The sequence below is a fragment of the Solanum dulcamara genome, chromosome 9, assembly GCF_947179165.1.
Source record: "Solanum dulcamara chromosome 9, daSolDulc1.2, whole genome shotgun sequence".
Lineage (NCBI taxonomy): Eukaryota > Viridiplantae > Streptophyta > Magnoliopsida > Solanales > Solanaceae > Solanum > Solanum dulcamara.
Window position 1 is genome coordinate 54,711,049 of NC_077245.1, and position 27,830 is coordinate 54,738,878.

A 27,830-nucleotide genomic window follows, 5' to 3' on the forward strand; every position below is an offset into this window, starting at 1 on the left:
CTTTCAGTTTTTATGTGTTTAAACATTATGAGAAATTTCAAAAAGATTCAAAGGCATCAAAATAAGCTTTAGTCGTTATTATAAGGAGGAATATCTTTACAGTATAGTATGCCTTTATTTAAATTTTTTCTTATTGTTGTTATCATGATGGTACTTTTACTTTTTGCTTTGTGCTATGGGAGCCGTGAGTTTTTGTTGTGTTGATTTCTTGATTATTTTGGTTTTGGTCCATGCTCCTAAAGAAAGATTCACTACCAATAAACACGTAATAGGATTTATTTATTTTTGTTCTTTCTTTTCAGGTCCATGCACTCTGCTTGATGTTTTTATTCAATGCCTTTGTATATTTTAATATCATAAGCATTTCAAGAAATTTAACTTATTTTAAAATAATTCGTAGTCATTAGTAAGAAGAAGAAAAAACCTAAGTGAAGAAGAAATACAAGTGCTCTCATAAAAACATTAAGTACATGAAGAGAAGAAAAATGTGCTTTTTTGTACACAATACTAGCTCATGTTGATTATGACAAGAAATTGTGATAAATTTGCATGTACACAGATTTGAAATTACTCACTTTTTTAATGCAATTTTGTAGACTTAAATTGGAGGGGGGAAAACTTGCGAATCATTTGCACAGACTTAGAATGATATCAGATGTGACACTAATTAGTAACACTTCCCTGAGGAGAGTAAAGTTGATAGTACCATCTCAAGTAGGGACCTTGTAAGAAGGGTCAACCATTTTCAAAATGAACAAGTTGCCAAGATCACCTCTTGATACCCTGTCAAAAATAAGATAAAGAATTACAATGGTACGAGTAGGGGTGTGCATTAATTTGATTAAATTGAAAAACCAAACCAAATTAAACCAATCCACAGTTTGGCTTCAAACATCAGTTTATGAAGAGATATCTTGCGTGCCATAATAGCCTAAGTTGTTTGGTCTACTACAATGGTATTGGCAACCCATTGGAGATGATGACCTTTGGATGCTGCTGATTATAAGTAAGTAGCTATGTACTTAATCATAATGACAGCTTCTTGTTATTTGTTTCTTTTGTCTTTCTTTTTGAAATTTTCAAATGGGTAGCTTATTAATTTTTTGAGAATGGCAAATCGGTAGCTGTGGTAACTTCTTTTTTTTTGTTATTAATTGTTTCTCTATTTAGTGATTTCAGGATTCAAATCGAATGAGCATTTACATCATGGACGGATAATTATGAAAAAAGTAAAGTACGGGAAGCTATTACAATACAGAGAATTATGAGGAGGCAAAAAGCACGAACCTAAAAACTCCCCAAGTTTTTTCAAAACAATAATCTTCCATGTAAATATCAGGATATATTCTTTGGAAGCTTTTTTTTTTTTAGTTGCGCTATTATGCTCAACTATCTAGAGACAAAGGACTTGTATAAATTTATAATTTGTGTCATATGTATGAAAAGTTAATTGGATATACTGGTTGAGAATGTTTATTAATACCCCTAAAAAGGAAGAATAAAAGTTGGAACGGGTTGAACTATTACTCATTATTTAACTTATCTTAGCTCAAGTAAATTTTGAATAGGATTGGGCATTGACCCATTTATTAATTTAGCACATCTTGATCTGCCCAACTTAAGTCCAAACCGCCATTTATCACACCCCTAAGAAATTGTACTAATATTTGATGGTAGTAATCAATTTCTGATCAAACAAATTCGTTCAGTAAACATGTTATGCAGAACAGAGTTAGTTGAAGATAACCTTGAACTGCAGTATCAAATTCATCTCACGAAGCATAGTTGATTACAGAGTCACTAAATCGGCTTAATTGCTCATTGTTCAGAAGCTCAAATTCCTAAAAACAAGGTACTATCACTAGTACATGAAGTGTTATTTTGTGTTGTCATCTATGTACTAAAGAATCTGGTTCTTCAGCAACTACACAAGAAGTGTGACATAAAGTAGGGCAATGCAAGGATTTTATGTGGAAAACTCCACTCCCAGGAGTCGAAAACCATGGTCTCTCTCCCTCAAATTACCACTTAATTTGGATTACAAGTTTTAGGTTGCAACCAATCAAGGAGCTAACTACTATAGCACATTTCCCCCCTCTAGAATACACCTGATTGTAGCTAACTTATTCAACAAATCTAGTCAGTCAAGTAAGCACTTACAATTAAAAAACAACCTAATATAAATCACTAGGAATGAAAAGGTTTCCAATTTAAAGCATACCGGATCAACTAGACAACAAGAACTATTATGAATAAAACTTGATGGGAACAAATTATTTACAATGTTTCCAGTTGACTCTCTCACACACGAAGACACAATTGATATTTCCTTTGTATGCTCACTTCTCTCTTTGTGTGAATGTCTTCAAACGAATCAATGAGACTCTTTATATAGACGTAGATGGTCGCATCTTGATTTCCCAATTCAACATGGATTAGATCAAGAAATCAAAATTTTAATCCTAGTTTGACTTGGTTCTTTCCTTCATTCATTTGGCCACTGTTTTCCTTCTCCTATTTCGAAGCTTTTTCCAAGTATTCAAATAATAGTAATGTTTCCATATTCTTCTTGCTCATTACATCATTGGGTTAGTCGTAATCCTAATTCCTCAAGGAATTCTTCTCCACTTCTTGGTTACTGTTTTTGCCTTGATCAACTGTCTTCTTCCAGTCTACTATGGACCTCATTCCTTCACGTTTGTAGTGTACTCTTAGTAGCACCTCTTGTAGTAGACATGTTAAGAAATTGGTTCTTCAATAGTAGTTCAGTGTCATAATCACTATCAAGTCCCTATTTGAGATATGTATGAGATCTGGTTCTTATGTGTTTTGTTACTTTTGATTATCATTTGTTTATCATCAAAACATCATAATGTTAGCTTAGTAAATAGTTCTCTAGTTTACATAGGTCTCCCTGGCTCATGTAGCTCTTAACTAATGACTCTTGGCTCAATGCCTCAACAATATTTCCCTTTTTAATGATGCCAAACCCATAACAAAACATAACTCAATCAGTGTAGTCACAAGTGCACTCAGTTGCAATTTTCCCCACTAAGAACCAACTTCATATTGATCATCATGACTTAGTAAGATGTGTGCTCTTAACTAAGTCTTCCATGAGACTAATCTTCCACTCATCGCAATCCAATAGGTGGCTAGGTTTTGTGAAACTGATTATATCCATATGTTTCTTGCTCAAAGATCAGGTTCAATCATAACTCTGCATAGGAACCTACTTCTTTCATCAGTTGTTTCCAGCATGTACGTCAGGAACTAGGTTCTTTCTTCATCAATGATCATCAAAGTTATTCAGTTATACAATCAAATACAATTTAATCTTCCCCTTTTTGGCATCATCGAAAAGCAATAATATATAGTAGATGTGAGTAGAGCAATATCAAGTGCATGGTCACTTGGGCTACACTAACATAAACACGGTTCAAGGGTTTCAATAAGAACTTGATGACACCATCCATATTGAGAACTCTTCAAAGTCAATCATATTACAACACAGAGATATACATCCTTTAATTCATAAAGTCCCAACCCAAATAAATAATCTCATTAGCCTACAACACTGCCAAAAATATGGATAATAATGGTTTTGGGTTTTGAAATGTGGTTAGGACCTAGGTTCATTTGCTCAAGAAATGAAGGTTATAAATGTGCCCCAAGCAAATCGTCGAGGGAAGCAATGTTATTCTTCAATTACTTCTTTCTTTCCTACTTCAATCACTGATTATCTAGATAATCAGTTTGTTGCTCCATGATCTTGATTTTTCCTCAATGAAACACCAATGGTTGGTTTTTATCATCACTCTCTCACGTCATTTTTTCACATATGTTTTCATGTACTAATATTCCAAGAACTGGGTTATTTATTGGACACTTCATCCTGATTGGCTAGTGCTTTCGCTAGTAGATTGCCATTTCGAAGTATATGTGCGTATTGTATCTACATGTTGTCTGTTAATTCCTCCAATTTCTCTAAGTTATTTGCTGAATTCCATAGTGGTTTCCATCCCTCTGAAAGAATCCTCTGTATCAATGTAGACTCGTGACTATGGAAAACGGCAATTCAACCTCTGAATCCCAAGTTTGAGGAAAACAACATTATACCGTTCATGCCTATGCTACAAGTCTTTACCCCTTGGACTATTAAAAAGGCGCTGAAATATCTTCAGAGATGAAACTAAACCAAGATTATTTCTTTTGGTTACTAACAGGAGAGAGATTCCACAAAAATCTGACAAAAAGTATTTGCAGCAACATAACAATGAATTAAGAAATTCCCCTGTTAATCCAGCGACTCTGATTCGATGTTTCGCTTCTCCAATATAGTTTTGAAATGATGCAGTTGCCGCCAATAATCATAATTTGGAACGTCCTTGTTTTTAAATATAATAGATAGCATTGTGTTTCAAGTAGTGTGAAGTCAATTGATTCTAAAAAGTTCGAAAGCAATTTTTGAACTAGACATCACATATTGCAAAGATTTTATGGGTTCTGGTTACTTTACTAATTACTGTTTGATTATCTATCTTTTTTGAAATTTATGTAATTAATTATTTATATTATTAGGGTAGAAAATCTTAGAAAATATACTTCGTATTTTATGTTGTATGCATGTTATGATTAAAAATGACATGAATATAAAGATTGTATATACTTGTATTGAGATTTTATTAACTGATATATAACTTGGTTCCCCACTTAGTGAGACTTTACTAGGTATGTTGTTGTTGTTGATATATAACTTGGTTCTATGCATGAAATAATGTGAGATTTTTTTTTCTGGAATTTGAGTAAGTGTTTAGGCTCACTGCTTGCACTAATATTTGTAAAACTATGAAAAATATAGGAGAAAAATGTTATTGAATCGTGTATTTACGTTATTATACAAAGACCCTATTTATAGAAACTATAATACAATCATTTGCCAAGTAGGAGACTATATACTATTCTTATTCTAAGTAGGATTGTGTACACCTATTCCTATTCTAACACTCCCCCTCAAGGTGGTGCATACAAATCATATGTACCTAGCTTGTTGCAAATGTAATTAATACGAGGTCCGATGAAGGACTTAGTGAAAATATCTACAAGTTGATCACTTGACTTCACAAATTTTGTAACAATATCTCCTGAGAGTATCTACTCTCTGACAAAGTGACAATCAATTTCAATGTGCTTAGTCCTCTCATGAAACACTCGATTTGATGCGATGTGAAGGGCTGCTTGATTATCACACACAAGTTCCTTATGATTGATTTCTACAAATTTTAGTTTGCTCAGCGACTGTTTGATCCAAACTAACTCACAAGTTGCTACAATCGTTGCTCGATATTCTGCTTTTGCACTAGATCGAGCAACTGCTCTGTTTCTTCCTCTTCCACGACACTAAATTACCTCCTACTAAAACACAATATCCAGATGTAGAACGTCATCAAAGAGTGATCCTGCTTAATCAGCGTTTGTATATCCGGTGATATGCTCATGTCCTTGATCCTCGAAGAGTATCCTTTACCAAGAGATGACTTTATATATCACAAAATACGAATAACTGCATCCCAATGACTATCACAAGGGAAAGTCATAAACTGACTTACAACACTCACAAGAAAAGAGATGTCAGGTCTAGTCACTTCGAGATAATTTAACTTTCCAACCAGTCATCTATACCTTTCAGAAATACTAAGTGGCTCCCCCTGTCCTGGAAGGAGTTTAACATTCAGATCCATAGGAGTGTCAATGAATCTACATCCCATTATTCCTATCTCCACAAGAATGTCTAAGGCATACTTGCGTTGAGAAATAACAATACTTGATTTAGACTGAGAAACTTCAATACCTAGAAAATACTTCAGTCTGCCGAGGTCTTTAGTCTAGAAATGTTGAAGGAGATCTTGCTTCAAATTAGTGATACCATTTTGATCATTACCGGTGATAACAATATCATCTACGTAAACAACCAAATAAATGCATAGATTTGGTGCAAATGTCGATAAAACACAGAGTGATCAGCTTCATTACGAGTCATGCCAAACTATTGAATTATTATGCTGAACTTCCCAAACCAAGCTCGAGGAGACTGTTTCAAACCATAGAGAGTGACCTACACAATCGACATACAAGGCTACGAGACTCCCCCGAGCAACAAAACCTGGTGGATGCTCCATATTGACTTCTTCCTCAAGATCACCATGCAAAAAAGCATTCTTCATGTCCAACTGATGAAGAGGCCAATGACAAATGGCAGTCATAGATAGAAAAGACGGACAGATGCTATCTTCGCCACGGGAACGAAAGTGTCACTATAATCTAGCCCAAATATCTGAGTATACCCTTTGGAAACAAGGTGAACCTTAACCGATCAACCTGACCGTCTGGGCCAATTTTGACTACATAAACCCAACGGCAACCAACAGTAGATTTACCTGCAGGAAGGGAAACAAGCTCCCAAGTACCACTTGTATGTATAGCAGATATCAAATCAATCATAGCCTGCCTCCATCCAGAATGAGAAAATGCTTCACCTGTAGTTTCAAGAATGGAGATAGAGGACAAAGATGATACAAAGGCAAAGTGTGGTAAAGACAAACGATGATAACTCAAGAAAGTATAATGTGGGTAGCATTTCGAGTGGATCATATACCTTTTTGAAGTGCAACCGGTTGGCTAGGAGGAGGCAAGTCCGCAGTAGGAGCAAGGTCCGGTGCATGACATGAATTATCTGGGTCTAGTGCTAGACGCGGATGACGATGATAAGTCAAGAGTGGTGGACTACAACTGGAGATGTAGAAGTAACCGTAGATTCCTCAAAAATCGGTACAAGTAAGGCTTGAGGTATGGGTAAGACCTAAGATAAAATCAGGATGATCAGAAGATGTATCGTAAGGTTGAGATTGCAAACATAAGGTATTGGTGAAAATCAAGTGAAAAATAACGATACCCTTTTTGAACTCGAGAGTAACCAAGAAAGACACATTTGACGGCACAAGGGGCTATTTATCTTTCCCTGGGGCTAAGTTATGCACAAAGCATGTGCTCCTAAAGACATGAGGGGGATAGAGTAGAGATGTAATTGAGGAAACCGTATGGAATGTGGAACCTGATTTTGAATAGAAGATGAGGGCATTTTATTAATTAAATAACAAGACGCAAGGACTGCATCTCCCCAAAAAGGCGGCAGAACATGGGATTCAATGAGAAGAGAGTGAGTGGTCTCAATGAGATGCCTATTCTTCCTTTCTGATAAACCGTTTTGTTGAGGGGTGTACGAAAGAGATGTCTAGTGAATAATTCCTTGGTAAGTCATAACCTCCTGAAATTGGGAGGACAAGTATTGTAAGGCATTATCACCATGAAAAGTACAAATAGAAACACTAAACTGATTTTGTATTTTAGCAAAGAAACTTTTGAATATAGAAAATAACTCCAAATAATCTTTCATTCAGAAAATCCAAGGGCGTCTTGAATAATCATCAATGAAACTAACAAAATAGCGAAATCCTAAGGTTGAAATGACTCTACTAAGACCCCAAATATCAGAATGAACTAATAAAAAATATTCTCTGAATGACCCTCAGTACTACGTGAAAATGTAGCACGAGTGTGTTTCCCAAGTTGACACGACTCACAATCTAATGTGGATAAACTAGACATACTAGGCACCATCTTTTGCAGCTTGGATAGACTCGAATGTCTCAAACGTTTGTGAATAAAATCTAGAAGATATCTATAATAGAGCATATTGTGAAGGAATTTGAAGTGGTAAGATAGTAAGGGCCTTGTGATTCATGTCCTATGCCAATCACATATCCCATACTACAGTCCTGCATGAGAAAAAAATCATCAAAAAAAAGTTATGCCAGAATGTAGGGCACGCGTCAAACGACTAACGAATGACAGAATAAAAGGAGAACCAGGGACTTAAAGAACAGAGATTAGAGTGACAGAAGATAAAGGTTTGGGTTTTCCAACCCCGTTTGGTTTTGTTTGGATCCCATGAGCTAAAGTAATAGCAGGAAGAGATTGTGAATAAACAATATCGGAAAAAAGTGATTTATTACTAGAGATATGATCAGAAGCGCTTGAGCCCATGACCCATGATCCAAGAGTACTAGACTGTGAAACACAAGCAAAAGAATACCCGCAACAGAAACATCAAGTTGTGCAACCGAAACTATTTATGGAGGTGTTTGCTTACTTGCTCGATACTGAAGGAACTCATCATATTCTATCTAAGCAATATGAGCATTATTGGATGGTTGATTAGGCGAAGCATCAGATGCTACTTGTTGAGATGTCTGCTTACTTGTGCGATTCCGAAGGAACTCATTATATTCCTTTAGAGAAACAGGATCATAACTGGGTGGTGAACCATGCAAAATATAATATATGTCACGAGTGTGTCCAAGTTTATGACAATGACTACACTTGGATCGAGGTTTCCAAGAACACCCTCTTCACCACCAAATCTCCATAGACTGATGTTCGTTTTTCTATGGTTTGAGATGAGAGAACAGAGGAGTCAACAGGAGTGATAAACTATTTTGTGACTGGGAGGTGCAGCAAGACGAAGTAGACGAGAAAATAGTCCATCAATTGTAGGAACTATAAGACTAGCTAAATTTTGATCATGCACCAAATTATGGTCAGTAGGAAGTCCAACGAGTGTAAGAACTAGAAACAATGTTTGCATGTGTTCTTGTTGTTTTTTCACGTTCATAGTGACTGGCATCAATGTCTCAAATTCCTCCATGACTGCCTATACATGTCCCAAGTAAGTTGACATGTCGGATTCTTATTTCTTTAAGTAGGTCATCTGAGATATCACATCATAATATATCATTAGTGTATAAAGCACAAGCCTTTTCTCAAACTGTATAATATGTCTGGAATGGACGAAACAAGGGCATCAATTTGGAATCATAGAGCACCATAGGAGACTACATAATTGAGCATCCACTTTCTCCCATTGTGCTTTGACTTTTGCATATTCCTGACTGGCCTTTGCCTTTTCATCTACCACATAAGCATTGTTCGTTAAGTAATCTTGGACACCTTGACCCTTGCACCACAACTCAACCAAAGAAGCCAAGCTAAATAGTTTGAACTTCCCATAAATGGTTCTAAAGTGATTATCGGGTTCGAACTTCCAATCCCCATATTTTTGGAACCAAAAAGATTATGCGAAATTTGTCTTGAAAACAGCAAGAAACACTTGATTACAGAGATTTGGCTGTCGAAAATCCAGATCTTGCCAGAAATTCGCCGAAAACTTGTTTGTCGCCGGAACCCTAATTCCGGCAATCAGATTTGGTCCAAAAAATGTACGGGTCTGGTCGGAATGGCTGGATGATCCCAACAAAAGAAAAATCCACCGAAACAGTTGTCACACACTAGCGCGTGATCCAGATCTCGCCAGAAACTATCAACTCCGATCTACGCGTGAGAGCACGTGGGTGATATTTTCCGATGGTTCTGGCTGAGGTTCGATCGCCTGAGCTTTCCAAGCCTCAGGATGGTGTTGGTTTTCGCACAACAGCCCATAGAATAAAAGATGACACAAATCAGTCCCAACAGCCACCGGAAATTGACGCACGATGACTTGTTTCTTCCCTGGAATCTTCTCATCAATGCTCTGATACTATGTGAGAAATATATGAAAACAATGATATTGAATTGTGGATTTACATTATTACACAGACCCTATTTATAGACACTATATACAATCATTTACCAAGTAGGATACTATATACTATTCTTATTCCTATTCCTATTCAAAGAACGATTGTGTACACCTGTTCCTATTCTAACAAAAATCATTAAAAGAATATAAGAAAAGAAGCTAGTGTCCAAATTCTGAATTCATCCAAAAGTGCAACTCTGAATTTCCTTATCTATATAGATTGTGCATTGTTGTGGAAATAGATTCATTTCGAAAATGCTATATTTATTATTTTGCCTTTTCAGTTTCTATTGCTCCATTAATTGATATGTCTTCATTCTTTGTATTATGTCACAATCTATATTTAATTTTTAGGGATAAACAGTAGATGGACATTCGGTCATTTTAATTACCAAAAAAATGGTCATTCACTGTATATTCATGTATATTCGATGTATATTTTATGTATAGAGTGTATCATAATGTATATTCAGTGTATAGCTCATGTATAAGTAATCTATATTGTATAGTCAGTGTATACTTTCTATAATTTTTGGCAAGCTATATTGTATAGTCATTGTATATTTTCTATGATTTTGACTATTTTTTATATAAATAAAGCATGGTTATATTGTTGTAAACTAATTAGTTTATTGTATATATTTGAAATTGTCCCTAATTTTTACTCGCATGAATAAATTTCTCTGTACTCGAGGGATTTCACTAGGTATGTTATTGTTGTTGAATAATTTTTTCTTTACTGATCAAGAAAGAGTTGTTGAGGTGGGACTATATCAAGGATCTGTGCTGAGCCCTTTTCTTTTTTCCTTGGTGATGGATGAGCTGACATGGTCTATTCAGGAGGAGGTTCCATGGTGTATGCTATTTGCGGACGACATAATTTTGATTGATGAGACTTGGGACGGAGTTAATGATAGGTTGGAGATTTGGAGACAAACGCTGGAGTCCAAAGAGTTCAGATTGAGTAGGACCAAAACAGAATACTTGGAGTGCAAATTTAATGTTACGATGGATGAAGAGGGAAGGGAAGTGAGGTTTGCCACCCAACCTATCCTCAAGACAAAAAACTTTAAATATATTGGATCCATCATCCAGAATAGTGGGAACATCGATGATGATGTCACACACCGCATTGGGACAGCATGGTTGAAATGGAGGCTAGCCTTTGGAGTCCTGTGTGATAAGAAAGTACCACCTAAACTTAAAGGTAAGTTCTATAAAATGGTAGTTAGACCAGCGTTGTTATATAGAGTGGATTGTTGGCCAGTAAAGAACTCTCATGTTCAGAAAATGCATGTTGCAGAGATGAGGATGCTGAGACGGATGTGTGGACACACTAGGAGTGATAAGATCAAGAATGAGGTTATTCGGGAGAAGGTGGGAGTGGCATCTGTGGTCAACAAGATGAGAGAAACGAGACTGAGATGGTTTGGGCATGTGCAGAGGAGGGGTGTCGATGCCCCAATTAGGAGGTGCGAGCGGTTGGATTTGTGGGCTATGCGGAGGGATAGGGATAGACCGAAAAAGTATTGGAGCGAGGTGATTAGACAAGATATGGCACTACTCCATATCACCAAGGACATGACCTTAGATAGAAAAAAGTGGAGGTCGCAGATTAGGATAAAAGGCTAGTAGGGATAGAATGGTGTCTTGTCGTGTGTCGGTTTAGGGTGGTCGTAGGTCTAGGAGTGCCTTTATAGTTGTGTTGCTATTACCTTTGATTATCGCAGTACTTTGCTATCGTTATAGCTATAGTTATTGTTCTTGTCTTGTAAATTTTGCATTGCACTTTATTTTTATTTTTATTTATTTATATTTATTTTTATTAGTTATTTTATTTTTTATTATGCTATATATATTGTTTTTTTCTCGTACTTGGAATTGTGACTTTTGAGCCGAGGTCTTTTGGAAACAGACTCTCTACCTCCATGAGGTAGTGGTAAGGTCTGCATACATCCTCCCCTCCCCAGACCCCGCTTGTGGGATTTCACTGGGTATGTTGTTGTTGTTGTTGATCAAGAAAGAGCTGCTCTTTACCCTTCTTGAGTTTATAATCCACCTTATAACAAGAAAGGGTCAATCTTAAAAATATATACACATTTTAACACAAATGTATACAAAATATTTCTCCATATAACAAGCCATTTTAACTCCATGAACTGATGTTTTTTAAAATTATAGAGGAAAAAATGTTCAATTCTCTTGATTTCTTAATTTCTAAATTATTGAGGAAAAAATTTATAATTACTAAGTTTCTATTACTCCATATAACAGTCTTCAGGAAGGTTTCTGCTAATTTGATTTTAGAAAAGAAGAAATGGAAAAGAGAATAAATTGAATAAGAAAAAAGAAAAAAAAATGAAGAAAAAAGGGAGAGATAAGGTGGAAGTAGCAGAGAGTAAGAAAAAAAGAATGAAATGTAGGATAAGAAAAAGAAAAAGAAAAAGGGAAATGAACAAGAAAACACTTTACAGTAATGAATATACACGTCAGCATCACGCCAATGCATTACATCACCACTTTAGCAGAACTGGATGTGCCTTTTGAAGGGGGAGAAAATGCAAATTCAAACTGATGAAAAGTTGACATATTCGACCAATATTTATCATCACTCCAAAGCACATTCACACTGAAACATTGCTATTAAAATTTGTAAAAATTAATATTTGAAAGACTTCAATTATACAATTCTTATTATATATGAAGTATTCTACTAGACCATACAACTTTTTTTTAATATGTCAACAACAACACACCTAGTGAAATCCCACAAACTGGGGTCTGGGGAGGATAGAGTGTACGTAGTCCTCATCACTACCTCTCCGAGGTAGAGAGACTGTTTCTGAAAGAAACTAATTTAAATATTAATTTGAGCAACATAAGCTATGACTGCCAATGTTTCATGCCTTATAATATTTACTCAAAATTTTGTTTAATAATATTGATTTTATTTTACAAAACTATGTACTATGTGACGCAGCAAACACATGCAACCAAGAAACCAGTTATGATGTTATAGACATATCATTTTAACAAAATTAAGCCTCGGCATCTAAAGACTCAAGAATACATGAATTACAACACAATACATAAACTCACCTCAATTCTTCATCCAAGTAAGTAATTTCAAGCTCACCTCGAGCTCTTCCAGGAGCTTTAATAGGTATCTGTCAGCCATCAACGACGAGACCGAAGTACGTTAGGATACATTGAGAGAAAACAAAATGTTTAGAAAAATGATTATAAAAACACTGATCCATATTTGTATTCTCATGTTATGTAAACCCTCACAAGCTGTCATGAAGTTACATTAGCAGCTCATCTTTCTGTATTTAAAACAGTTAAGTGTATAGAATGCATTACAAGCAAAATAACCCCTTTGTAGTAAAATGATGAGTAAAGGATGTGGAACTTACTAGTCCAGCAATTTTGAAATAATCAAACTTTACTGCCACCTTTTCTGCATTCAGAGGAGTCAAATCTGCAGTAACCTTCAGCACACATTGATTGAAGATGTAAATGGTAAATTTGGAAAGATGCTACTAAAGAAAGAAAGAAATGACAAGATATATGTACATATTTTGCTTGGGCAACAATCATTTAACTTTTGTATTTGCTTTCTAGTTAATTAATATGCTTTCTCTCTTCTATAGAGCAAATGTGCAAGGAAATATACCATTGTGTTATCGTTTTCAACTGGACAAAGGTTAAGTCACTATGATATGAAGGGTGCTCTTAACCCTTATGTAGGAAAGAGATTGGGGGAGTCGAGGGGGGGGGGGGGTCTAACTGAACTTCAGATTCATCTTAATAGAACACGAACAGTTTGGAACAGTACAATCGAAATTTTAAAGAATTAATAGTTTGTCCTTTGACTTATTAGGGATTTTTGAAACATTAATTAAGTTTCAAAGACCCAAATCTTAAAAAGTAGGTAGAAGGGACATTTTTTAATTAGTGCTAATGACAGGTATCTTAAAAATCCATATTCTTATTTACAGAAAACCGCCACTACTCTTCCCCCTCAGCCCCATCGTCCCCCTCTTCCACCATCGCCTCTCTTCCACTTCCGCAACCACCGCCATTTCCTCCATCTCCACCACCATCTTCAAACAACTGGTAGATGTTTGAACATCTTTTCATACAGCTAGCAGATGTTTAAACATCTCTCCAAACAACTAGTTGATGCTTAAAATTTTCCTCATTGTTTTAACTAAACAACTGAGGATGTTTAGAACATTTCTCCAAATGTTTAAACATCTCTCTAATGTTTAAACACCTTCAGTTTGTTTGAACCAAACGACCAGGGTTGCTTACATAACTCAGTTGTTTAAACAACGTTTCTCAGTTACTGAAACAATTCTATTATTTTTTGATGGACTGCAAAATTCCTCCGTGATCTTAAAACTTTTTTTCCCAAATCTTCACAATCAAATCAGAAAGAAGAAAAAGAAGACAGACGTTAGATGAAGAAAAGGAAGGAGGAAGATGAAAAATAAGAAGCCAAAGAAAAAAAATGCGAAGGATTTAAGCAAGGAGAAGAAAAGGAAGAAAAAGAGGGCGAAGGAGAGAAGAAAGAGAGAAGAGAGGAAATTTAAATTTGACTATGTAAGTGAAAATATTTCGATGTTACTATTTGTTCCCCAACATTTTTTTTTAGAAGGAATTTGTTCCCCAACATTTTAAAAATTATAATCAGCATCCAACTCACTTAATCATCTTTGACTTAGTCAAAGTCCCTCATTCTATCCAAGACTCAATAGGTCTGTTTATCTCATTCTCCAAGACCTATTAACCTTTTTTGTTGTCTATATATTACTCTTCTTATAAGAAATAGGAGTAAAGGCCAAAAATAGCCTCTTAACTTTGACTTTAAACTCAAAGACATCCTTTTTCTTTTTTGGAAAATCGTAATGTTGTATTCTTCAGCATTAAGGAGATGTTGGGGACCTTCAAAACTGAAAAAAAAAATATTAACAAGAATCCAAGAATTCTAAAACTATTCTGAAACCTCTAGGCCTAATTTTTTCATTTTATATTTTTAACTTGGTAATCCTCAAGTCCCAATTAAATATACCAAAAAAATAAAGATACAATACAATTCCATTAAACCTTATGAATCAAATTGGAAATATTCTCAAAATTTCTACTGTTTCTTTCTGTCCAAACTGTCCACCATATGCAATGTGGAATCAAACTCCGCCATGTCTTTTGTCTCTTACTACCCCCTGTCCCAATCCAGCAACTAAATAAAACTGCAGAGTGTTCAGGCATGGTCCACTTAATATCTGAATTGTTCAGGAATATGGCCCAGATTTATGATGTGAAGCTGCAGTGCAAGAATAGATGGTTGTTGGTATCCTCTGTATTCCCACATAGTGAACACCAAGATACTATGATAATTCCTTTCTTCTTTAGAACTTCATGTGTCAAACATGCCCTTCTAACAACCAGCAAAGTAAAACATTTAACTTTGGCTGGTGTTGAATTTTCCCATACCTTTCTCCACAGGTTTTGCTGATTGTTGCCCTGTTGGAGACTCTCCATCTTATATTCTGCCAACAGTGAAGACTCCATCCTCACTGTGTGACCATCTCACAGAATTAGGTTCACTGTTGGTGCCTGGAAAACCCCTATTTTTTCTAACAGTTTGGCAACTCTCTCCACTTCTCAATCATTCAAAAATCTTCTAAAGGTTAGGTTCCAACCTTGTGCTGTCCAACATTCATTAATACATGCCTCTGGGTTGTTGCTTAATAAGAACAGATCTGGATAATAGTCCTTCAAAGGCAACTGATTAATCCAAAGATCCATCCAAAATTTAGTTCTCTTACTATCTCCCACCTTTATGTGCAGATTGACCTTTAGTTCTGGTCACATATTTCTTGTAGTTCTCCATATCCCCACTCCATAAGTGTCAGTGTTGGCATTGTTGCTCTAGTTTCCATCTTCTCCTTATCTGCATTTGATCATGGCCTTTCACAGTGCTTTCTCCTCCTCACTATACCTCCACAACCACTTCATCAACAAGCTATTGCTCTGCTTCCTCAAATTTCTAATGTCCAGGCCTCATCTATCTTTGCTATTCAGAGTTATCTCCCATTTAAATAGGTTGTAACCTTTAATCTTTTTGCATCCTTGCCAAAGAAAATCTCTTCTTTGTCCAATTTCTTCAACACCTTTGAATGTAATAGGAATAGTGACATAACATAAGTTGGAAGAGCATCTAGCACTGAGTTTATTAAAATGTGCCGGCCCCCTAGTGATAAATATTGTCCCTTCCATCTGGCTAATCTCGTTTCTGTCTTCTCCACTATGTTTTCTCATATCTCCACATCCTTGTGTCTAGGGGTGATCACGGTTCGGTTTGGATCGGTTTTTATTTAAAAAATAACCAAACCAATTGAGTCGGTTATTCAAATTGTCAAACCAAACCAAACCAAACTATATGGATTTTTACTATTCGGTTTTTGTCGGTTTTTGTCGGTTTTTAAAACACCTTGTAGTCACTATTTGAATTTAAACTTAGTTGAAATAGTATTGCCAAGAATAGTCCATCAAAATATTTTGACCCAATCTAGTATAATTCAAAAGCATGGCCCAAGATCAAGAGTATAAAAACCCAATATAAATTGTAATTTTTTCATAAAAAAATTAAAATACACACACATATATATACAAATTTAATTTTTAAAATATGTATATATAAAGTCAGTTTTTTTCGGTTTTTTAGACTTAAAATCAAAACCAAACCAAATATAGTCGGTTTTTAAATTTAAAAACCAAACCAAATCAAACTAAATAAATGTCGGGGGGGTTTTCTGATTAGGTTCGTGTTCAGCCCTACTTGTGTCTATAACCCAAAGGCATGCCCAAATAAACTGTGGGCATATTATCCACTTTGCAACCCAGAATATTTGTCGGACTCTGAATATTGGCCACCTCCTTAATAGGGAACAAATTGTTTTTCCCCCAATTCACTTTTAGACCTGTGACAGCTTCAAAAAATAGTAAAATTGTTTTGATGAATCTTATATGTTCTTCCTTGGGTTCACAGAAGACGATTGTGTCATCTGCATATAATAAATGGCAAATTTCTTTAAATTCAACATTGTTTCCATTAATCTAGAAGCCTTTAATTCAGCTTTTTTGTATAGCTATCCCCATCAAACTATCAAAACCTTCCATTGCCAGGATAAACAGTAAGGATGACAGAGGATCACCCAGTATAATTCCCCTTTCTGGTGGAAAAAATCCCACTGGTTCATCATTCACAAGTATAGAATTCCTGACAGTTTTGATGCAGAATCTGTCCAACCCACCCATCAATCTCCAAAACCCATTTGTTTCGAAGTGTTCGACATAAACTTCTAGTTTACATGATCAATATGTCTTTTCAATGTCCAGCTTGCACATTACCCTAGGGTCATTTCCTCTCAGTCTTGAGTCAACAAATTCACTTGCAATAAGAGCAACATCCATTAGCTGTCTCCTTTAATGAATGTCATTTGATTTTTGTTGACTAGATTTTCCATTACCATTTTTTTGAGGAACCTAGATTATCCATTACCTTTTTTAACCTTTCTGCAAGTATCTTTGCTAGCACCTTATACATTTCTGTGATCAAGATTATTGATCTAAAGTCTTTCAATTCAGATGCACCTGCCTTCTTAGGAATAAGTGCCACAAAAGTAACATTGAAGCTTCTCTCTTTCTTTTGGCTGATATAGAAATTCTGGAATACCCTGGACTTTTTCATTAAATCCCATAAAGTGAGATAGAATGACATAGGACAACCATCAGTTCCAGGGGATTTTTCCATAGCACATAGATTGCTGCAGCCCAGAATCTCATCCTCCCTAAATGGTCTCTGCAATTCTATCTGCTCGTCCAGACAGATGCATGTATCCCTCTGTAGTTGTACTTGTAGCTCTGGCCTCCATTCCTCTGTTTCCTTGTAAGCTTTTGGCAAAAGCTTTTGATAGCAATAAGAACAAAGATAAAATAAAGGGGGAAATCTTGAATTATTATCAGGCACTATATACAGAGGAGGCATGGAGACCAACTGCAACCTTCGAGAACCTGACCCCTTTATCAGCAGAAGAGAGAGAGGGTCCGGTGATACCTTTTGAAGAGGCAGAAATTTTGGCAGCACTAAAATCTTGTGCTCCTGATAAGGCTCCAGGGCCCAACGGATTCACAATGGTCTTTTTCCAAGAGGCCTGGAGCATCATCAAAGCAGATCTAATGGGGGCTATCAATCACTTCCACTTTAATTGCCACATGGAAAAATCCTGTAATGCCTCATTCATGGTTCTCATCCCTAAAAAGAAGGGGGCAATAGAGCTTAGGGATTATAGACCTATTAGTCTAATAGGAAGTGTATACAAGATTGTGGCCAAAGCACTAGCAGAGAGATCGAAGGGAGTCATTGGCAAACTGATATCAGAACAACAAAGTGATTTCCTTAAGAACAGACAAATCACAGATGCATCATTGATTGCTAATGAGGTTCAGAATTGGAGAATCAAAAGTGGTGAACCAGGTCTACTGTGCAAATTAGACATTGAAAAGGCTTTTGATCAATTGAGTTGGTCCTTCCTCATTGAAATCCTAAGACAAATAGGATTTTGAGCTAGGTGGATAAGGTGGATAAAATTTTGTATTTCAACTGTGAAATACTCTGTACTGGTTAATAGAAATCCTGTAGGTTTCTTCTCCCCTGGTAAGGGCTTAAGGCAAGGGGACCCTCTCTGCCCTTTCCTTTTCATTTTCACAATGGAATGTCTCACTCAGATGCTATGTAAAGCAAAGGAGCTTCAGTGGATAAAAGGTTTCTAGGTGGGCAGTAACCCAATTGACTCAATCAGTGTTACACATCTGCTATACGCAGATGACACATTGATATTCTGCGATGCTGAGAGATCTCAAGTCATAAATCTCAACCTCATTCTACTCCTCTATGAAGCTTTAACAAGCCTTCACATTAACATGCTCAAGAGCACTATCTATCCGGTCAATGACGTTCAAAATTTGTAGGTATTAGCAAAAGCTCTAAGCTGCAGAATTGGTGCCTTACCCACGACATACCTTGGGCTGCCTTTGGGTGTGAATTATAAATCCACCGGAATCTGGAATGGAGTGATAGAAAGAGTGGAAAAAAGGCTTGCAACATGGCAAATGCAGTACCCATCCATGGGGGGGGAAGATTGACTTTGATAAGTAGTGTGCTCGACAGCATCCCAACCTACATTATGTCATTATATCCTATGCCAGCCCCGGTCTTAAAACAACTGAACTGTTTAAGAAGGAAATTTTGTGGGAAAGCAGCAACAAGACTCACAAATTCTCTTTGGTGAAATGGCCCATTGTCACCCAACCAAAAGTTGTTGGAGGACTTGGCATCAGGAATCTTAAACTACATAATCAAAGCTTGCTAATGAAAAGGTTGTGGACGTATGGACAACCAGATGCAGGTTACTGGAAAAAGGTCATTATTGCCAAATTTGGAGCTCAGAATCAGTGGAGTCCAAAGGATAGCACAGATCCTCATGGTGTTGGCCCCTGGAAACATATCAGCAGCTTCCATCAGGCCCTATTTCAGAACATATACTTTAAAGTTGGAAATGGTTTGAATGTGAAATTCTGGAGAGATAGGTGGATTGGTAATGAAACACTTAAGGACTCTTATCCTGGCTTATGCCTTATTGCTAGCAACCAGGATTCATCTGTGGCTCAAAATAGAGAGGACAATATATGGAGACCTTTCCTAAGAAGAAACCTAAATGACTGGGAGATCATTGATCTGATAACTCTCCTAGCCACTTTGGAGACTTTCACATTCACAGATCAGGAACCAGATACGCTCTTATGGGGAAGTTCACAGTCAAAGAAGGTTACAATGTTGTGTTCTCAAAATGGTGTGCTTGAGAAAAGTCCCTGGAAACATATCTGGAGAACCAAAATGCCACTCAAAGTCTCTTGCTTTACCTGGACAGCTCTCAGGGAAGCAATTTTAACTCAAGACAACCTCTGTAAAGGAAAATTGCTTTAGTTAACAGATGTTATCTATGCCATCAAAACCTAGAGAGTGCCAATCACTTACTTCTTAACTGCTCTCTTACTTCTGAAATCTGGAATTTTTTCCTATCTATTTTTGGACTATCTTGGAACCTCCCTCGGACCATAAAGGAAGCTTACACTAGCTGGATTTGTTGGAGAGTTGACAAAACCATCAAGAAGGTCTGGGAAATGGTTCCTCCAGTCATCTTTTGGGTTGTGTGGAACGAAAGAAACCGTAGGTGTTTCGATGGGATATCAACTCCAACTCAACCCCTGAAAGCTAGATGCTTAGTTGTTTTGTTTAGCTGGAATTTTCTTACTCCTGTTAATAGCATGGACAGTTTTTTGGACTTTGTTAGCTCCATGGTACTGGTATAGGTTTTTTGTAATAGGGGCTAACAGGTTATTTTTGCTTCAAAAGCCTACTGGCTTCTGCTTTGGTAATTTGGCACCTTTCAGCTGTCATATATCAATGACAACATCTTACTTCATCTAAAAATAAAAGGATCATTGGTATTGCTTCCATCTACCTTCAAGGAATCTATAGAGCTGAATCATTCATGAGAAGTAGCTTTCCTATGAAAGTATTTGATGTTCTATCCCCATGTGTCAGCCACTGTATTCTAGTCTCCACCCTATCTCTTCATTTTCAGTCACTTGTTCATAAGGACAGCTAGGTTTGATTTCTGTTCAAGCTCATCATTGGTAAGCATTCTTTGTTCTTGAATAGTCTCCCACATGGTCAGTTGGTCCAAAATTTCTTCCTTCTGTTCTTTCTAGTTGTTCGTGCTATTCTTGCCCCATTCCTTCAGTTTTTTTAAAAAAAGTTTCAACTTTTCAGCTAACATAAACTCTGGAGCCCCTTAGATGGCCACCACAGAATCACCTTCTCCTTGAAGCCTTCACAACTCCCATCCATCAATTTTCAAATTGATGTAAGATTTCTCGAAGTTCAAATCTCCACAAGTCAAAAGGATTGGGTTGTGATCAGATCCCAATTTAGGTAATGTGGACTGCTTAATAAGGGTAAACAAACTCCTCCCAATGAGATGAATATATAATTCTATCAATTGTGGAGGCAGTTGGATGATTCTCACCTCTTCTCCAAGTGTAAGACCCTCCAAATAAAGGAGGATCTTTTAATTCGACCTCTCAATGCATTCTGAGAACTCTGACAAAGTACCATTAATCCTTGAATACTAGACATAGCACCTTTAACATGGAACACTAGAAGTCCTCCATATTTGAAATATTGGTGCATTTTTACTTTCCTCCCTAACGTAATAATGTCTGTTTACTATTTAACATCCAAACTTGTCCTTTTGGGATTTTGGACCTTAGAAATTACAAGAATAGAGTAAGTTGAAGCTAATGTATACCCACCAATATGTTGGGAAAACACGGACTAACACAAAAAAATATATATGGTCAAAAAAGCGGAACTAAAATGGAAAAATAATGACACCAAGAATTTACGTGGAAAACCCTTTTAAATAAGGAAAAAACTACGGGCCAAGAGGAGCAACTGATATCACTATAGTAAGGAACTTTACACTAGATAGTCACGAGTACAATACTCAAAGTGACCACAATACACTCAAAAGGAATAACACTCTTTTGGTTTTCCACCTTACTAAAATATTTCTCACACTCTATTTTTCTTCACAGACTATTTCTTATAGTCTATGGTATACCTCACTTTGTTCTCTAATATTTTTTTTCTCTCTATCTTGGTGTCATTTAACAAATGAGCAAGAGTGTCCTATTTATAAGAAGATAAAAAAACCTCCCTATGTCACTGATGACATAAGCAAATGTAGAAATTTCAATATTTTAATGTGAACAGATCTTTTTGGTCGGTTCAACAAAGGTGTGTGAAAATATCGTTTGAACGGTTGCCAATTTCAACAAAGGTGTGTGAAGATATCTTTTGGCCGCTTGTCAATTTCAACAAAGTGTGAACAAATATTTTGGCCGGTTGGCCACATCTCCAAGGCATGATAATTTTTACCAAAGGAAAATAAAACATCTTCCATAAACTCATGGACTGGACCTTACACAATAAATACACATCAGTTTGGTCTTTAATTTGCAGTTTTTAAATAATTTTGCTCTCCGTTTCACTTTTCAGAAAATTTTCAAATAGTATAAATATTATCCAGAGAAAATCATTGAAACTTTAGCTATATGTCAATTTGAGATTAAGTTATGAAATTAAATATTAGAAATAACTTCAGAGACCTCCCCTCAGGTTTCGCCTCATCACACTAACCTTCCTTGTGGTTTATAATACTACGTTTACCTCCCTTAGTTTGATCTTCAAAAAATCTTTTAACTTATTTATTATTAGTGTAAAAAAATAAAAAACAACTAATTACCCCTTATTATTTTACCATTTTTTATTTAACTATATTGTGCAAACATCTTTTATGGGATAAAAGGGGTAAAGGATGGGCATGTATATATAGTTACACAACCGAGCCATAGTTAAGATTTAAAAAATCTCAAATCCTGAAATTACAGTCTCATACTTTCACAATGTAATTTGCAATTATGTGCTTGTGAATATGGAAGTACTCCTAGACATAGTAATAAAGTAACTTTTATATTATTTAACTATAGTAATTTTGCTCATAACGATCTAGGGATAATTAAATTAAAAGTCTGAAAATATCAGAAATGGCAGCTCAAACACAAAAGTTACTTCCCTTTGAGGTTTGATCTATCACCAAACTTCAGGGGCAAATCAAATTTAAAGTATCACTATCTGAATTACAAAAGGAAATCTAAACATTTCTTTCCTCTTTTCCCCATAATTCAACCATGAATTCTAGTTTCATGTTTGTCTGAAAGACGAAAAGGAAAGAAAAAAAAAAAAGAAACTGCAAGTTCCTAGCCTTTGGACATTTAGTAGGACATTTCGTAGAAACAAAATCCAAAAAGGGGGAAGGATACTGAAGTCAATTTATCGGTTTGAAGCTGCAAGCTCATAAATAGAGAGTATTTCCACGATTACTAGTACTAACAAGTAACAAGGGAGTTAACTTCTCAATGAATTTCAATATAACATTGTTGGGTATGTCTAAAACAAAACAAAAAAATTGATTCCAAATCAAATACCTGGTTGAAGAAGGGCCATCCTTCCATATTCTGAGCCCGAAGTGTATCTACATTTATTGCTTGGTAGTTCAATCTAGATCGCAAAATCTTGGGTCTCTGTTCAAAATATTAAGCTATGAGTGCCTCCATTTATATAACTGTTAGAAATAACAAGAAGACTAACATCAACACAATACTGGCTACTTGATTATCAGTAGCTGTGATATGGGAACTAGAAAGTGCTAGGCACTCGGTATCTCACCCTCTTCCTTTACCTAACCTTTCTTAGCAATTGAGCACGCAATCACATACCAATTACATCAAGGAAATCTTGTCTCTAGTAAATTGACTTCCTTGTACCGTAAAATAGAAGAGAGAACTAATTCCAGTCATCAATTACAAAACTGGAATTTCCGTTACAAGTAAAATTGCTTCAGCTAACAGAAGGGATACTAAGTTTCTGCCAATAAATATGAATATAAGCTGTCATACTTGGCAATGAACATAGCATGACCAGTCATAGGTGAATAATGATCCTACAACCATAATATTCTCTTGTAACTGCATATGCCATTAAATGGTAACAATGGCAAGTTGGTCTGGTGACTACTTAGGCCAACTAGGGTCCAATTCAGAATGATCTGAAGGATCTTTATGCTCTCTTCATAAAGATGACAGTTCAGTACATGAGAATAAAGCAATTCTACAAAAGAGAAGTGATCAATAATGGACCTCAAACAAGTATTTTACGTGATAACCCAACCCCTAGTTTGGAGTATTTGCGTTCAATTTTATGTTTTGAAACTTCCTACTAGTTGGTTTAATATTTTAGGACTTGTTGGTACAGTTTAGGTTGAGATCTAAGGGGTTTCGCATACAATTTTCCATTTCAGCTGATGCTGATTTCTGGTACAGGCAATGGTATCGCGGTCGCAGTTAAGGAAAATGGTGCGCATCACGATTGCGGACCCCCCTGCTGCAATTGTGTAGAGTCAATAGAAGGTCAAAGTCTAGGCTTTTTGGCCTTTCCGAAAGCGCGGTAATAATCGCGTTGGGTCTCGATCAAGCTGTAACGCAAGCGTGTGGGCACGTCACGATCGTGATGAAGGTTCACCCGAGTATAAAAGTCAGATTTTCTGGATTTCTTTCATTGTACCACCCATTTTGGATATTGGAAGCTCAGTTTGAGGTTATTTTAGACAAGGATTTTGATTAAACGCTGGGATAAAACAACATACCCAGTGAAATCCCACTAATTGGGGTTTGGAGAGGATAGAGTGTATGCAGACCTTACCACTATCTCATGGAGGTAGAGAGTCTGTTTCCGAAAGACCCTCGGCCCAAGTGCACCAAACCTTGGTAAAGGAAGAAGAAAACAATGAAGAAAGCATAGCAGTTAATAAGAAAAGTAGTGCAAAAGTCTACAAGAAAGAAACAATAACTACATATGGCAAGAATTATAAGGGTATGACTAGTACTACGACAAGCAATAACAAGCCTAAGCCTTCGGAAGTCAAGACAATACTCTGCCCTTACTAACCTTCGACCTCAATACGCGACCTCTACTCCTTCCTATCTAGTGTCATGTACTCGGTAATATTTGAAGTTGTGTCATGTCCTATCTAATCAGCTTTCCCTAATACTTTTTTGGCCCACCTCTACCCATTCGTGTATCCCCTACAACCAACCTCTCACACCTCCTTATTGTGGTGTTTGCACACCTCCTCTTCACATGCTCAAATCATCTCAGTCTAACTTCCCTCATCTTGGCCATCACAGAGGTCACTCCCACTTTCTCTTGGATAACCTCATTCCTAATTTTGTTGCTCTTAGTATACTCACACATCCATCTCAACATCCTCATCTTCGCGACATCCATCTTCTGAACTCACTCCCACTTTCTCTTGGATAACCTCATTCCTAATTTTGTTGCTCTTAGTATACTCACACATCCATCTCAACATCCTCATCTTCGCGACATCCATCTTCTGAACATGTGAGTTCTTGACTAGTCAGCGCTCCACCCCTTACAACAAGAACGGTCTAACGACCACTCTGTAGAACTTAACTTTAAGTTTAGGAGGTACATTTTTAGCACACAAGATTCCAAAGGTAAACCTCTATTCCATCCAACCACCCCAATGTGATGTGTGACGTCATCCACTACCCTAGATTACGAATTAAGATACTTAAAACTTTCTCTCTTGGTAATGATTTGTGCGGCAAGCCTAACTTCAAGTCTTTAACGTCTACTTCATCCAAAACAACACTGAATCTGCACTCCAAATACTCCATTTTGGTCCTGCTCAACCTAAACCTTTGGACTCCAGAGTTTGTCTCTAAACCTTCAACCTCGCATCAACTCTATCTCGTGTCTCATCAACCAGTACTATGTCATCCGCATACATCATGGAACTTCCTCCAGAATCGCATCAACTCATCGATCACCAAAGAAAATCGAAAAGGGCTAAGAACTGATCCCTGATGCAACCCCATCTCAACTTGAAAGTACTCTGAGTCTCCTCCCACTGTTCTAACCCGAATCTTGGCTCCATTGTATGTCTTTTATCGCTCTAATATAAATTATCGAGACACCTCTAACCTCCAAGCACCTCCAGAGGACATCTCTCGAGACTTTGTCATAGGCCTTTTCAAGGTTAATGAATATCATATGTAGGTCCCTCTTCCTTTCCCTATATTTCTCCAACAGTCTCTATACAAGATGGATGGCTTCAGTAGTCGATCGTCCCAACATGAATTTGAATTGATTCTCAGAAATGGGCAACCCTCTCCTCACCCTCATCTTCACTACTCTCTTCCAAACTTTCATAGTGTAGCTTAGCAATTTCATACCCTTGTAATTGTTACAGTTTGGATATCGCCTTTGTTTTTGTACAATTGAACCATTGCACCCCACCTTCATTCGTCGGCCATTTTTGCCGTTTTAAAAATAGCATTAAATAATACAATTAACTACTCCATACCTGTCTTATTTGTGCTCTTCCAAAATCCACCAGAATCTCATTAGGTCTGATCGCTCTTCCCCTGCTCATCCTATTACTAACACGTTTAACCTCCTCAATCCTAAAACACCTACAATACCCAAAGTTCTGAAGTCTTTCAGAGTGCACAAAATCACCCAACATAATGTCTTTATCCGTAAGAATTTGTGGAAGCATGTCTGCCATCTTTTTTTAATGGAGGTCTTTTCCACTAACACCTTGCCTTTCTTATCCATAATGCACTTCACTTGATCCAAGTTACACGCCTTTTTCTCTCTCGCTAGAGTAGAATCAAAAAAGGCAAAATTTACGCAATTTCTTTTCTAAGAAAAAGATCATAGTGATTGATGGCTCTTTCAATCCGGCGAAATGGAATTGGCATCCCCACCTTTGTCCCCTAGCTCGACATACAAGTGTTTGAAAGCTCCCATCTTAGCTGTCGTAACCGAACTTAGCTTTTGTCTTCATGTCTTATAGACTTCCTTAAGTGTCGCTTCTCTTCCTCGTCCACGCACTCCACCAACTTTGTATATGCATCCTTCTTTGCTTCCACTTTGCCTTGGACTTTTCCATTCCACCACCAACCTCCTTGATTAGCACCAAAGTTGACCCCCTTCTGGATTGGGGCTATGATGAAAGGAGTTGTTGAAGCATCCGATCAAACTTCTGGCTAGAACTTGAGAGCTTTCCATATCCAGATCTGCAACATTACCATTTTGAGTTTCATTGGGGAAAACCTTGGTAGAAGATGACCATTGCGGAAGCCTAGCTGACTCAACATGTGATTAAATCTGAGATTGCTCTGATTTCCCAGAAATCAAAGAATTTTGGTGGCAATGTCTCCCCATCCTTTGTTTGTACTGCTTCTGGTATAATGAATTGCATTTTTCTGGTGACCTAGCCATGTTTCAATTCTTACAAAGCAGCCAAAGTTGTTATAATTTTGATAGACTCGATAGATGTATGTATTGATTTTCCTTCCCCATCTCCTGTACAGATTTCCATTTCCTTTTGAAGCATTGTATAGATTCTCACAAACTCATTTAAGATTGTCTTCATCGACCCTTATGTTGATCATAAAATGCCTATATACGATTGGATCGTGACATTCACAAACTCAAAAATCTACCCAGTTGGTTCGAATTTAAACAACGTATACAGTTCCATTAAAGAACCTACAGGCAGAATTTTCATGACATTCAGTAAAACATTTTATGATGGTTATAGTTTTCACCTGAATCTGTAAAATTGACTTTGATGTAGTGTATATAAGTTCCCATTTCCCATTCAAAAGACTTGACTTGAGGGGCTCCTTTGTTGGATTGCAAGCTTCAAGTTTGCGAGCAATCTAATCAAATAACATTGTTAAGGATGACAGACTATAAGAAACATGATGTGTACAACCTCTCAGAAAACATCAGAAGATAAAACAACCAATTATATGGATCATCTTTGCTAGGAACTCTTACTAACCTGACTCATAACATTTTCCTATCATGTTAACAGCATGTAATTAAGAACAAAATGGAAAAGCCAATATCACATAGTATACAAGTGTACATATAATCTTTTTGGAGTGAGTAAAAGAAAGTGAGAGAGAATTAAGCAAACCTGATCAACTATTTGCTGGTCTTGAGGAGTGGCGTCAGCGCCACGATGAAGAGGTGCAATGGCCTGAAGAAGCTCTTGTTTAATGGGTGTAGGGTCTTTGGTCCTGTTGAAGAAAGCAGGGAAGAAAGAAACATTGGTCTGCCATTTTTTATTGAGAGGACAAGTGTTGGTATTATGAGGATTTTGGATAGAAGGGAAAGAAAGAGATGTGGAATAAGAGAGATAAAGTTTGGTTGAAGAATGAGTAACAACATGTGTTGGTGGAGGGGATAGTGAGGATAAGGCCATGGGAATGGTGCAAATGAGTTTCTACTTCACAGGGAAAGGAAAGGAACATCTTAATTTATTAAATTAAACGGAAA

At 36.7% G+C, this 27,830-nt stretch overlaps 1 protein-coding gene across 2 annotated transcripts; it reads right to left on the bottom strand.

Annotated features, from left to right (window-relative positions):
* Window positions 1-471: 471 nt before the first annotated feature.
* LOC129902780 (probable plastid-lipid-associated protein 4, chloroplastic) lies at window positions 472-27,830 on the bottom strand. Of its 2 annotated transcripts, XM_055978179.1 has the most exons (6): window positions 27,469-27,827; window positions 27,092-27,205; window positions 22,877-22,972; window positions 13,111-13,185; window positions 12,794-12,861; window positions 472-783 (listed from the first exon to the last, which is right to left on the bottom strand). In XM_055978179.1, the coding sequence occupies exons 1-6, from the start codon at window positions 27,754-27,756 to the stop codon at window positions 711-713; spliced, it is 714 nt and encodes a 237-aa protein (XP_055834154.1). In that variant the 5' UTR covers window positions 27,757-27,827; the 3' UTR covers window positions 472-710. The 2 variants fall into 2 exon arrangements, with proteins under 2 accessions (XP_055834154.1, XP_055834155.1); XM_055978180.1 differs by lacking the exon at window positions 27,092-27,205 and having other exon boundaries at window positions 27,469-27,830.

Excerpts from the sequence above, each read along its gene's own strand:
- LOC129902780 (XM_055978179.1), bottom strand. The coding sequence starts at position 27,756 with ATGGCCTTATCCTCACTATCCCCTCCACCAACACATGTTGTTACTCAT. Across the intron at positions 13,186-22,876 it reads GATGGCCCTTCTTCAACCAG|GTTACTGCAGATTTGACTCC; the intron begins GTATTTGATTTG and ends TGTGTGCTGAAG. Across the intron at positions 784-12,793 it reads TACTTGGATGAAGAATTGAG|GGTATCAAGAGGTGATCTTG; the intron begins GTGAGTTTATGT and ends TATTTTTGACAG.